This window comes from Exophiala oligosperma (genome assembly GCF_000835515.1).
Source record: "Exophiala oligosperma strain CBS 72588 unplaced genomic scaffold supercont1.4, whole genome shotgun sequence".
NCBI lineage: Eukaryota > Fungi > Ascomycota > Eurotiomycetes > Chaetothyriales > Herpotrichiellaceae > Exophiala > Exophiala oligosperma.
In genome coordinates, this window is record NW_015622821.1 from 1,850,552 (window position 1) to 1,863,684 (window position 13,133).

At 50.3% G+C, this 13,133-nt stretch overlaps 4 protein-coding genes across 4 annotated transcripts; 2 read left to right on the plus strand and 2 right to left on the minus strand.

The window, feature by feature from the left end:
* Positions 1-1,385: 1,385 nt before the first annotated feature.
* Positions 1,386-2,458, minus strand: PV06_04775 (uncharacterized protein; the record flags this gene model as incomplete). The annotated part of the gene is made up of 2 exons (XM_016405709.1): positions 1,508-2,458; positions 1,386-1,448 (listed from the first exon to the last, which is right to left on the minus strand). The coding sequence occupies exons 1-2, from the start codon at positions 1,886-1,888 to the stop codon at positions 1,386-1,388; spliced, it is 444 nt and encodes a 147-aa protein (XP_016263915.1). The 5' UTR covers positions 1,889-2,458.
* A 1,743-nt stretch (positions 2,459-4,201) lies between these two features.
* Positions 4,202-6,035, plus strand: PV06_04776 (uncharacterized protein; the record flags this gene model as incomplete). The annotated part of the gene is made up of 2 exons (XM_016405710.1): positions 4,202-4,412; positions 4,469-6,035. Exons 1-2 carry the CDS (start codon positions 4,321-4,323, stop codon positions 6,033-6,035), a joined length of 1,659 nt encoding a protein of 552 aa, XP_016263916.1. The 5' UTR covers positions 4,202-4,320.
* Positions 6,036-6,592: 557 nt separating this feature from the next.
* Positions 6,593-8,098, minus strand: PV06_04777 (uncharacterized protein). The gene is made up of 3 exons (XM_016405711.1): positions 7,871-8,098; positions 7,415-7,811; positions 6,593-7,328 (listed from the first exon to the last, which is right to left on the minus strand). The coding sequence occupies exons 2-3, from the start codon at positions 7,700-7,702 to the stop codon at positions 7,263-7,265; spliced, it is 354 nt and encodes a 117-aa protein (XP_016263917.1). The 5' UTR covers positions 7,703-7,811; positions 7,871-8,098; the 3' UTR covers positions 6,593-7,262.
* A 59-nt stretch (positions 8,099-8,157) lies between these two features.
* Positions 8,158-12,438, plus strand: PV06_04778 (uncharacterized protein). The gene is made up of 2 exons (XM_016405712.1): positions 8,158-11,153; positions 11,223-12,438. Exons 1-2 carry the CDS (start codon positions 9,768-9,770, stop codon positions 11,424-11,426), a joined length of 1,590 nt encoding a protein of 529 aa, XP_016263918.1. The 5' UTR covers positions 8,158-9,767; the 3' UTR covers positions 11,427-12,438.
* The last annotated feature ends 695 nt before the right edge of the window (positions 12,439-13,133 follow it).

The following is a 13,133-nucleotide window of genomic DNA, read 5'->3' on the forward strand; positions in this document are numbered from 1 at the left end:
TGATGACGAACTTTTTCACTGTTACCGTACTCGATATTGTGTTGTTTGTTGTTTGTTGTTGTTGTTGTTGTTGTCGTCGTCGAAAGCTTTGATCCGACTGCAGAAGTTGGAGACTTGACTGGGTCAGGTACGAGTACCTGACGTACAGTAATCCTCCGTATATCTTACCCAAGTTCTTTAGTACCCAAGTAGCAACGGAGAATTTGACGGGTTGTCAAATGTCACTTTTGTAGTACAGTGGCGGAGCGTTAGGAAGCTTGAACTACACAAGCTATGTACTGCGTCCTCGTGCTGTTGTTGTATGTCCAGTAGGAACAACAGTTGCGAGAATGGTACGTGACACGACAATAAAATATTACCGTTGTCAAAAATATGGAAAGTCATACTCCGTACCTAGAGTGATGTACTGTGTAGGAGATGTCCAAAGTAAAACTCATCCTTTGCTATCTCTCTAATTACTTCGAGCTCGTAATCTCGTGATACGATAACGCCCTGTTTTATCAAAGACAAAAATGACGCCGCCGCATTGGATCACTTGTCACTTATTAATCCTCAACTCTGCCGCACATTCTTTTTTTTACGCGACTCTTATTTCCTCTCAGTGTCTTTTTCTCCCATCTCAAGCACGAGAGCGAGCCAGACTTGGATCGGGACATGGATCATGACAGTGTTGTCATTCAGCGTCGTCGATTGTGAAGCGCGCGCAACCGTGATCCTCGACTTTGGTAATGTTCGATGGTGTCGATCACGAATAACCCCATACACGTGTGTGTATACTCTGTCATCCCCCAACAAAAAGAGTATGGAGATTCGATCTCTGCTTACTCTCCCGTACTCCGTACGGAGTACACGATCCCAAGAAAGATCAGATTCCAGCGTGGGAATGAAAAACGTTGCGGGCCAAATAATATGCACGACATCCATCCAGGCGAGACTAGTAGGTTGGGACGCCTGAATTGAAAACCATCTCATCAATCACGGTCTTGTTGATCTTCGGCTATTTCATCATGCCTGGGTACTCCGCATACAAAACAAATTCCTAGCCTTGCCGACCAAAAAGCATATGGCCCCCATCTATCTTAACTTCAACCATCATCATCATCATCATCATCCCACACAGTATCAAACGAACAATACTCTACGAACTTTGATTGATCACTATCACACTAGGAAAAATTGGTCCAGCTTGGGAAATATTTATTCTTGTGCCATACAAGGGCATCAAGTCCTTAATCTGTACACGCTTGCTACTAATGACAATCATAACACTGCTTTGAGATTCCTGACTCATTGTGACGTGACCCGTCCATTGGACGGTCAGAAAACATTTCCATACTATTGATGCTGTCTTGACTCATTTGCTCATCACAGACCAAATTTCAAGCTCATACTTTGCCGGGTTGTCGACCGCCTCGCTTAGGTACCGTCCAGGGTTCCGCACATATCATCTGGAGAATGTGAGATCAGTAAGATGTACAGCAACAGTGAGCATGACGAGTCGGCTTACCTCTCCTTCTGAAAAGGCCCAGAAATATACAATCACACCGATAAGATAGTAAAGGGCGGCATTGGTGGCTTGGTATTGCAAAACTCCACTCAAAGCACAGAGAGGGTACAACACCAGCCTTGCTTCCATGCTTCTGTGCAAGCCTGGAGCCGTCCTGACAATGAATTTAAGTGGCCATTCCCACGCCAATGTCAAGATGCCCAGCACCAAGTTTATAATTGGCAAGACGGGGAATGGCTTGACACCGCCATCGAGGTCCTTGGTAAGGAAGTCGAAGAAGATCTTGGGCCAGAAGAACCCTTCGAGGGCGGCGGCAATCTGATAGGCGGAAGCCGTGAGGACGATGAGGCGCGCCCAGTGGTTCTTGATGAGTTTACCCATGGTAAAGATGATGGCGAAGATATGATTTATAAGAATAAGGTAAGGTCGAGAAGGTCGAAGTGAATTGAAGTCTGTGAATGCTTGAAGCAAAGCAAAAAATTGGCAATCCAAGAAACGAAGGTCGGTGTGAATGTAATGACTGGGTTCAGGAGCACGCAGAAATTGACGGCCTGCGTCTGAAGGTCACGAACAGGACATCGAGGCTGTGAGGGTATTTGAGGAAGCCCAAGAGCCCACCCCTTTGTCAAGGAGGCTCTGCTGATCTCGGTCCAAGGCCGAACCGGTCACAGCACAGACTGGGGTCCCAGGTGTAAGTCGAGGGAGCAACAGTCAGAGAATGCAGGCTAGAGTGGTGATCTGAGACTGTCTCTATTCTCAAATTCGGATGACAGTGTGTTGGCGCGTAGCAGGTTGGTCGCGAATGTGGTCTTGTTGCAGAATGGTGGTTGAAGCGCTTTGGAGACAGTAAGTGTCACAGGTGTGGAGCGACTTGCGAGATCTTGCCACGAGTATGGATATTGCGAGATCTACTCACAGAATTTTTCACAAAGTCAAGGTGAAGAATTTCGAGGTTGAGCAAGATGAAAAGAACAAGAGTAGATGTGTCGTTCAAAAGTGAGATATTGCATAGTCTTGTGGTCGAATGTTGGCCATTGCCAACCATGCAAGATAGCACCGAGTGACCTACGATGAGAATGCGGCCGGCGACTAGAACTGCAACGGCCATTGGTTACGAGTGACATTGGCAAGGGCCTTGCACTCCACATGTCAATAGTCTTGCTACTGGACTCACCAGATCTGGCATTTCTTTTCGCAGGCGAAGGTGATGATTCGTGGTGGTGGGATGATGAGGGCGGGGATTGGGCATGGAGAGGCAGGCTCGCAAGGGACCAGGCGGAATGGATAAGCGCTGAAAATAGATGGCTCGGCAGGTAAATGCAGGTTCGTGATCCATCTCGAGGTAACTGGACGACACGATGAGGCCGTCAAACGAATGAAGACACCGAGACTGGGATGTGATACAAACAGCCCAGCGGAAACTAAAAATGGCAGGCGAGTGATTCGAGAAGAGCGCAGTTCCGGGCAGGAAAAAGCAGCCACTGAGAGGCTGTTGGGGGCTCGGGGCCTTAACCAGACTCAGCCTAGACTCGCTTCTTCCCCTCTTGGTGCCTCTTTTGCTGGCGGTTGCAGACACGATCTGATACGTTACCGCCTTCATCTTCGCCATCATTTGTTGAACCGGTGCACGCCGTCTCATCAATCACCATCACCCATCATGCCACGATCTTGACGTGCCATCAACGACCTCTTGTTGTTGCTGTTGCGGCTAATCGTTGTCGACGAGAATGATAGGGAATCCATCAACCACCTCCGCTTCCTCTCTACCCGACACCACCACCAGCACCACCATCAGACTGGTAACTACAATCTATCTCCCGCAGACCGACGAGCCGAGGGGAGTACCCGTATTCCTCCCGATTACTCCGTACCTCTACGAGCAATAACCCCCCTGCGAGCCGTTTCCATCACCCTCGCCAACCCTGTGGCTTGCAACAAGCTCGATCGTGTATTCGTCTCATCCAGCCTCTCGATTCTCCTCCACCATCCAATAGCCGCCGGTGTGTCCGCAAACGGTCAAACACGGTCATCTTGCGACCAGGGTCTTCTCCACAATCACCACCGAGACCCTGGCTCGCCCTGCTGGTTGGCCTTTACCGCCACGGCCTCATGCATTTCGCTGCACCCTCGTCCTGCAGAGATACTATACTTCGTTAAAACCATGGCTCAATCACTTTCACAATCGTTTTTGTTGCCTCTTGTTATCACACTCTAGTGCCGTCGTCTACATTATCTATTGAATTTGCATTCAAGACATTTTTTCAAAACGGGAAAATCCCCTCCTTTCCTCAGCGAACAAGTGCCAAACCTCCCCTGTTACATCTACTGTCCCAGGTTCCACCGCAAGTCTGTTTCGACCTCGACCATTTTCCATACTAGCAGAGCCTCACCGGGCAACTGTCTTGTTTGACCCATTGCCTCATCCCTTGACTCTCACCACTCCAATCTACCATTGATACCATTCTCCTGGTATGTTGAGGCTTGTGATCGACTGATCGGACTCATATCTCGGGTCTCCATTCTCCGGAGATCCAACATTTGCCCAGCCCTTTATCTCAAAAGCTCCCGCGTGCGGCTCTTTTCCAGTTAAGCTTGTCTTCGTCCATCGCACATCCCAGTTGAAGCGACACCGCCTCTCCTTCAGTTCTTTGTTCGCTGGTCGACTTCTTCCGTTCCTTTTTTTTCCAATTCAACCAAGCCACGCCGCGTGTGCAAATGCAATATATCACGACCTTAAGACCAGGACAACTTTCAATCGTTACGCCTCCAAGGAAGTCACTTTCAGACGTACGACTTTCGATCGATCCGCAGCCATGGCGACCCTACAGTCTCACTTCTCTCCGAGCAAGATCATCTTCTATCTTCTCTGGTGGCCGCTCCATTGGGGCTTGTTCGCGTTTGGCTGGTAAGCAAGATTCGCTCGACCAAAGGAGGAATTGTCAGTGTTGACGATTGGGACAGGTACAAACAGGCAGCAGATCCTAGACTAGCAGGCCTCAACACCCTCACGTTCTCCGTGTGGATTTCTCGAGGTGCTGGTTTAGTCCTTTCTTTCGATTGCTTGTTCATCCTCCTGCCCATGTGTCGTAACATCATGCGCTTTCTCCGACCAAAGTTCAAGTTCCTTCCTCTCGACGAAACGATATGGTTCCACAGACAGTGTGCCTATGCGATGCTCCTTTTCACTATTGTCCACGTAACTGCCCACTACGTCAACTTTTTCAATGTCGAAAAGACTCAGATTCGACCAGTTTCGGCTATCCAAATTCACTACACCGAAGCTGGCGGCATCACAGGCCACATCATGCTCTTGTGTATGCTCCTGATGTACACCACTGCACACCATAGGATCCGACAACAGTCTTTCGAAACCTTCTGGTATACTCATCACCTCTTTATCCCTTTTTTCCTGGGCTTGTATACCCACGCCACCGGATGCTTCGTCCGAGATACAGCTCAACCATTCTCTCCCTTTGCAGGGAAAAACTTCTGGGGCCACTGCCTCGGCTACGAAGGATGGCGATGGGAACTCTGGGGAGGTGGCTTATACCTCGGCGAACGTCTCTACAGAGAGATCCGAGCAAGGCGAGACACCAAGATCTACAAGGTCATTCGTCATCCGTACGACGCTATGGAAATTCAGTTCCAAAAGCCAAGCATGAAATACAAGGCCGGCCAGTGGCTCTTCATCAACATCCCAGCCGTTTCAAGCCAGCAGTGGCATCCATTCACCATCACATCGTGCCCATTTGATCCATACATCTCCATCCATGTCCGCCAAGTTGGTGACTGGACCAAAGCAGTGGGCGATGCCCTGGGTTGTGGACCTGCGCAGGCGAAGCAATTCGATGGCGAGGAAAATAACGGAATCTACGAAATTGCCCTGTCAGCCGGCCAGGAGATGCCTGCCATCCGAATTGATGGACCTTACGGTGCTCCTGCCGAGGATGTCTTCGACAACGAAATCGCCGTCCTCATCGGTACAGGGATTGGAGTTACCCCCTGGGCCTCTGTGCTCAAGCACATCTACAACATTCGAGCTGGGCCTAACCCACCCCGTCGTCTTAAGCGAGTCGAATTCCTTTGGGTGACCCGAAGCATCGAATCTTTCGAGTGGTTCCAGACGCTTCTCTCATCTCTTGAGCAGCAATCTGCCCAAGCCGCCCAGTCTGTGGGTGGACCTGAATTCCTTCGCATCCACACATACCTCACACAGAAGGTCGACCAGAACACCGCGGCCAACATCTACCTCAACACGGTGGGCAATGCTGTTGATCCTCTCACTGAACTTCGTACCAAGACGCAGTACGGTCGACCAGACTTTAAACGTTTGTTTGGTGCAATGCGGGATGGCCTCATGGACCAGACGTACCTAGACGTCAAAGAAGCGAGCATCACCGCACAGATGAAGGCTTCGGTCGGTGTGTACTTTTGCGGTCCTGGCGCGGCAGCCCGTGAGATCAAGGACGCCTGCAAGTACACCAGCAATGACCTTGTCAAGTTCAGATTCTGGAAGGAACATTTCTAAGAGTCGTCTGTACCATTACGATGGGGATGGTCTGTGTTATGGCTGGTCTCTCACTCTTAAGACTTCCTCCCACCATTCCTATCTACGAAACTCGACTTTGTCGCATCACGTCTCACGGTTTTTGTCATGTTTCAGAAGTCGCTCGTACATGGCTACCAAGATTACTTCTTTTGTGGAAGTGAAGTTTTTGATTATACCATTGGAAGGTGTTTTGTGCCTCTCTGCCTCTGCTTCTTTTTTGCCTCGTGGGTCGTCCCCCAACCCACCACCACCAATGTTTTGAGATTTTCTTTGAGCAAGCGATGCGAAAAAGAAAGATACCACTCATACCCTCCCATTTTAACAATTTGCCCCTTTCCTGTTTTGGGACGAGACGAAAGAGTCCAGGCTGCACGCGGACGGCGCCGGAAAACGGAGCCTCTTACCCTTTGCAAATGGGCTCTCAATCATGTACGATTAGAAATCCAGTATTCCTACGATTCGATTTTTTGGAGCATGAGAAGAAGAAGAACAGCAAGGTTTGGGAGAACAGTCTGGAAAGTTGACTTGTGACGGGTCGAAAGAGAAAGAAGAGAAGCGGTTTTTCTTTCTGAAGAAAAGGGATCGAGCCCCCTCCCCCTGATACACATCAAGTATGTAGCGGTGAGAGAAGAATAAAAGGGCACGGAAAAAAGCCCACACGAGATCTCGTTCTAGTTCTTTTCCCTATCTCGTAAAATTTGTCCCTGTCCCAACTCATTTTCAAACCCCAGCGAACACATCTCTAGACTGTACAGATCAGAACGAGGCGCAAATTAGGTCGAGTAAGTCTCAAGAACCACACTACTGTTACTGATCAAGAGGGATAGAAACCTTCAATCACGATACAACTGAACTATACGACAGGGTCAAAGTGGCTTCATGATTGAGTACGTAATGGATATTGGAATATGCCCCTCCAGTATCATGGCCATGTAGCAACAGTGTATGAAAACTGCTTTAAACGCCTTTGCCCTTTCCTTTCCTTCTCGCCACCAAATAATGCATCTAGCCTCAATGTCATGCCTGAGTTCAAGGTCTTTCGGCATTTCGGCATTTCACGAGTGGTATCATCAATATTGCGCCTCCCTTCCGGGGCATGAGTGCTTTGATGTTTCCGCCTAGCAACCCTGCGCAAATGGAGGAGTAAGCCATTTGAGACATTGTTCAGCACCTAGGGCGGCCTTTGCTTTTGGAGCACAAGCTGTCCTATGCGGTAGGATGTCCTTGTCTGGGACCCATGGTCTCGTTACGATCCCCGCCACGTTCAGGATTCTAAAGAGTGGAAGTAACAATCAGCTCAACGTCCACACCACTTTGCCACTCATCAGAGGTTGCGGGTTTTTACCGAAGCAACTTACCTGGATAATCTGCGGCTGGCCTTGTTCGAGAATCTTCTTGATCACCTCGTCCTCGTTGGACGTGCCGAATTCATTCTCCAAGCTCGCGTTTGACGCACCGTCCAATTGACCTTGAGCACCGTGTTTGTGTGTGACCATGATCTTGAACGAGTTCACCACCTCGGCGAGCGGGATCGACTTGTCCTCCTTCCACTTGGCGAGCTCTTCGGGGGACTCGATGAAGACGATGAAGTCATCGGTTGAGCCTTTGTAGAAGACCTTGGTGACCGGTCCATTTCCGCGAGGCATTTTCGAGTTCGGGGTTTTGGGTGGGAGATTGGTGAGTTGGAAAGGTAGAGTTGTTTCTGTTTGAGGAGGGAAAGTCTGGTCACGCGAGGTTAGATTGAAGTGAGGTCTTCTGTGAGATGGTCAGTGGTGTCGAAAGGTGCCATTGGTTGTTGTTCGAAGTGAGCTTACGTTTGGAGGGTAGGATGAAGAGTATGTTGTTTGGGTTTTTTGATAGTGTATCGACGTTATTGTGTTTGAGCTTCAAAATGTAAAGAGTACAGGGGGACGTCTGATGGAAAAGGTCGCAGCTTTGAATGAGGGCAAAGAGTGTTCTCAAGACGATGGAAATGACGTCAGTGGAAAGTGCGCCCTCTCAGAAAAGCTTGAGATCATCAGGGCAGCTTCACCCCACCAGGGGGGCCCAGCATCACCAGGCATCATTTCTATCTTCGTCTTGACGCGTGCTTTTGTCTCGCCGAGCTTCAAAAGCTGGCCCAGCAGTCCCACTGTCTACGTAACAACTCCTCCACGGTCTCTCTTTTTGTTGATGCCGCAGCTCCTGATCATCGTGCCACCTACATACGACTTTCGGGGCCTTCTTTGCGCACACGAGTCGATTTCGGTATCTACCGCAGAGCCTCGCGTTCTAGTATATTCTAGCAATCCTCCTCCTAGGATGGCAGGTCTCCTTCTACGAATACTCCATCCTACGAGCGGAGGGAATTTGCACTGAGAGTTGGGTAAACAAATGCTGTACCGCTCTCGCTCATGCTCAATCTCTCCTCATCCTCACTCCTGGTCGTGTTTCCTCCAGACTTCAAGGTCTTTTCGAGAAGCTATGACATCGTACCCTATCGATAACCCAGGAACATGTCGAGGAGGACAGATGGTTAGTCAGATACATCACAACTCATTGCGCTGTCATGTACACAATGACTCGGGTATGGCCACCTCAACCGCTACGGCTTTTAGTTTGGTAGCAGGAGATCATGCGCGAGCACGCTCTAAATACACCCATCTCGTTTCCAGGTAGGGTCCAGGTAATACAGGAGATACAGGTTTCGGGAAGAGCAGGACAGATGCACTTGTCAAATTGCAAGGCACGGGACCTGAGATAATGTTTCTCATCCATGATGATATGACTGGGTACACGCCTTTCGGTTCGTTGCTGTCGAAAAGGGCCTCAAACACTCAACCAAGGTTCAAATTTGTGATGCCGGTTTGTTCAGGTACATGGTTGCTCGGGCTCATCTTGAGGGTGTGAATATGTTGCAGAGGTTTCTTTGATAGGAAATGTAATCGGCAGTAAAATATATCTCACACCAGCCTCGGGTTTCAGTACCAGATTATAATACATATGCCATGGTGAACGGACAGCCCAATAGGACAACACCATACTCTATACGAGTATGCTGCCTGTTGTGGTAACCGCTGTCAGCACTCGTCTCACCTGTTCGAATATATTCATGGTTATCGCACCTTCAAATCGGTATATACATACGCTGCCGGGTCTGCGCTAGAAGCGGGAAATATCCGAGGAAAGGTCGCGCAATAGTCCAGTGTCGATGTCAATGTCGGTAGTTTGCAATAAGCAGATCACTTCGGATATGCTCTGCAATGACCCGTTCTCGGCATTTGGGCCATCACACGGTGGGTTACAGGATGAACTTGGACAGTGATGCTGCTTACCTACATATAATGGGTCAAAGCAGGTCATTTCTACGGCTTCGAATCTCACCTCCATCCCCAGGTTCGTTCAAATACAGTACGGAGTAGTTCAATAGCCGCTGTCGAGAATCTCCGAGGCTCTGAGCTAAAAGACATATCAACTCCTCCTCCACCCTTCCCCGACACCCGCATTTGGCAGATCGACAAGACATCTTCTCCCCCGGGTTGGCCCAGAACTCTTTAATTCCGACTGATGCTCTCTAACGGAATTCATTCCTCCCTGCTATACGACTCTTCTCTAGGAGACCTCTAGGAGGCACAAGGCTCGTCGGTCTTGTAAACCCGTTGCTTTGTGCCGTCTTGTCAAACTCGCTCCCGGCAATTATACCACGAGGGTTCTCGGGTCTCGTGCCCCAACATGTCCAGTTCAAGTTACGAGAACCTCCTGCGGTACACGATCTGGGCCGTCGGGATCGTCCTTACAACCCAGGTCGTCGTCTTCCTGTACAAGAGCGTCACGTCCTCACTACGCTCTGTGCCTGGTCCGTTCCTCGCCCGCTTCGGACGCATATACTACTTTGTTCGTCTATCTCTGGGCCACTGGGAACATGATGATATCGAACTGCACCGACAGTATGGGCCTGTGGTTCGCGTGGGCGCCGACCTGTATAGCATCGACTCCCCGGAGATCGTGAAGAAGGTGTACGGCATTGGTTCCAAGTTCCCCAAGTCGGACTGGTACGATGCCTGGAGACATCCAGACCCAAATCGGTGGACCTTGTTCCCCGACCGTGACATGAAGCGTCACGCCGAGACGCGCAAGCGATTCCAGGCGATGTACTCAATGTCCAGCCTGGTCAGCTACGAAGGGTACGTAGACGAGTGTGCCGCCATCTTCCGCAAGAGGTTGACCGAGTTCGCGGCGCGCGGCGAGACCATCGACATGGCACATTGGCTCCAGTGCTACGCGTTCGACGTCATTGGGAACATCACATATTCGCAACGGTTCGGCTTTTTGGACCAGGGGGAGGACATTGCTGGCTTGCTACAGGCCTTGCATGGCGTGCTGAGGTACGGGACGCTCATGGGCGTGTACGCCTCCTGGCACCCCCTCGTGTTTGCCCTCTCGAGTCGCCTGGGTATGGGCGGCGCCTCTGGCAGAACTTACCTGATGAAGTACGTGCAGCAACGCATAGAGCAGAGGAAGGCGAAGGATCGGGCGGCTCCAATGCCAGAGGACGTCGAGGAGAAGTCTGCCGCAGAAAGGGACGAGAATGCCCCGATGGATTTTTTGGAGAAGCTGATGAACGCGAATCGAGAAGACCCCGAGAGGGTGACGCCGTATCATGTCTTCATGATGGGACTGTCGAACATCATTGCGGGATCGGATACGACGGCTGTGAGCCTGTCGTCAATCCTGTACAATTTGCTCAAATATCCGAGGACGCTGGAAAAGTTGAGGAGGGAGATCAGGGAATATGAGGAACAGGGCCGTTGCGGTAACCCGGACGTCTCGTTCAAGGAGAGTCAAGAAATGCCGTACCTTCAGGCCGTCATGAAGGAAGCCCTGAGGATGCATGCCGCGACGGGTCTGCCGCTGTGGAGGGTGGTTCCCGAAGGTGGTGTCGAGATTTGTGGTTATTACTTTCCCGAGGGTACTAACATTGGCATCAATACCTGGTGCGCACACTACAATGAGGATGTCTTTGGGCCGGACGCGGCGGAGTTTCGCCCCGAAAGGTGGCTCGAAGCTGAGAAAGAAGAAGGGGAGAGGTTGAAGAGTATGGACGCCTATTACATGCCGGTACGTTGTTGGACATTCACCGAGTTTGATTCCCATGTTGAATAAGGCTGACCCGTATTTTCGTTCCAGTTTGGTCTGGGATCACGAACGTGTATAGGTCGCCACATTTCCTTCTTGGAAATGTCGAAGTTGATACCTCAGATCGTGAGGATGTTTGACTTTGAACTTGTACATCCCGATCGCCCTTGGAATACGGAGAACAACTGGTTCATCAAACCCACCGACTTTCAGGTGAAGGTCAAAATTCGGCGTGAAAAATGGGCTGAGATGTGATGGCTCTCTTCTGTAAGACGCGTCCATAGCTTGATACCTACTATTAGTAGCAATACAGAATTCCTAACATGTGTTGCTACGGACTATCGAAACGGGGATGGATTACGTGAGTGACCAGCATGTGATAATTGGAAAAGAGGTTAGCAAAATACCTTAGCAATGCCTATTGTGTACCATTCTTCACATGATCAGCAGCACATTTGCACGGATTTGATTTGGCATCACATCATCCGGAATATCAGAGTTGTGGCGGTTGAGGATGTGCACACATTCTGGGGGTTGTGGCGCCATGGTCACAGACGTGACAGCATGTGGTTGACATGAATACCCGACTATTCAACTAGCGTCTACGTTGGACCTCATCATTCTCACTACTGGAGGCAATAACCGCAACCGTCGGCGAGAGAAGGTCGTACTGTATTGTTCTCCCGGAGTGGAAATCATCAGTGATCAGTGAGTCCACCAGAAAGGTCGATTGAAACGTTTCCAAGCGGAGAGTGCGTCTATTGATCAGTAACGATGAGATGAAGTGAGTGCAAGCTGGAGATTGGCGGCTAGAAGAACGCCAGAGGCGGATCTATCACAAACTAGCACTGCAAGTTATTGTGGGGAGTGGTCCTCGCCTCAGACCGGGGGTGTGGTGAATGGCAGCTGTGTATGTACAGTAGACAAACCTATCAACCTTGAGTCGAGTCGACTGAAGAGGGGGGGCAAATTACGGAGTATGCGCCAGACGATCTCCTCGATGACACAGTTGCCGTAGCCTGACAGCGCAGTCCCCGAAGTTGTCCAAAGCCATCCACACATTATCATCGAGCCTGACCTCGCCCACCTTCGAGATTCGTAGAGTTACCTCTCCAAGTGGGCAAGCTGTACCCGTACTGTAGCTTCCATGGCCCAATTTCCTTCCGGAGGCTTGCCCTGGAGCTAAGGGGGGTAGTGTCTACAATGAGAGCCTAAAGCTGTTCGGCTGTCCGGTGGCAAGTGGAGATCTAGAGTGGCCAGACTTAACTAAGTTGATACGAAGTGAAGATTTGATTGTACTCCGTACGAAAGAGGTGAATGGGGCAAAGCAGCTGAGAACTGAGATGGTCACAGCGAGTGGCTGAGGGGGAAGAGACAATGGGCGCATCTATCACAAACAAGGACGGGAATCAAGGAAACGAAGCTCGTGATGGTGGATAATGAATCATCCAAGGACGGAGGAGGAAGTCCAGTAGCAATTCGCCTCCAAAGGAATTCCAGGTTGCAGGTTCCGCAGCGTATGGTTGGGACAGTGAATGACGGGGGAGACATGTATCAGTCGGCGGCTACTGCAAAGCTTGAGCAGCGAAAGACACGCAGGCTTTACGGGCGTGATGGTAACGGAGTACTGACTGACTGCCCTTGAAGTAGAGACCAAAGGGAGGAGAATGAAGATGGAGAAAGCTACCAGCCATCTCCATTACTTGTCTCGCTGGTGCTGCTGAGGCGGAAATGCCGCCTGGACCGATAGGCCAGGTTGGCTCTACTTGAGTAAGCCTGGACGCCCTGGTGTTTAGTGTCTGGGGCCTCTAGCAGTATTTTTTACAGTAGTACGGAGTACCTAGGACGAGTGAGTTAGGCATTATTTAGCCTACCGAGAACGACTTGCCTAGGTACCCAAGGCATACAGTAGCTGCCCACCCTCTCATTTCTCCTCAAAACGGCACCTTCTCCTCTGCGCCG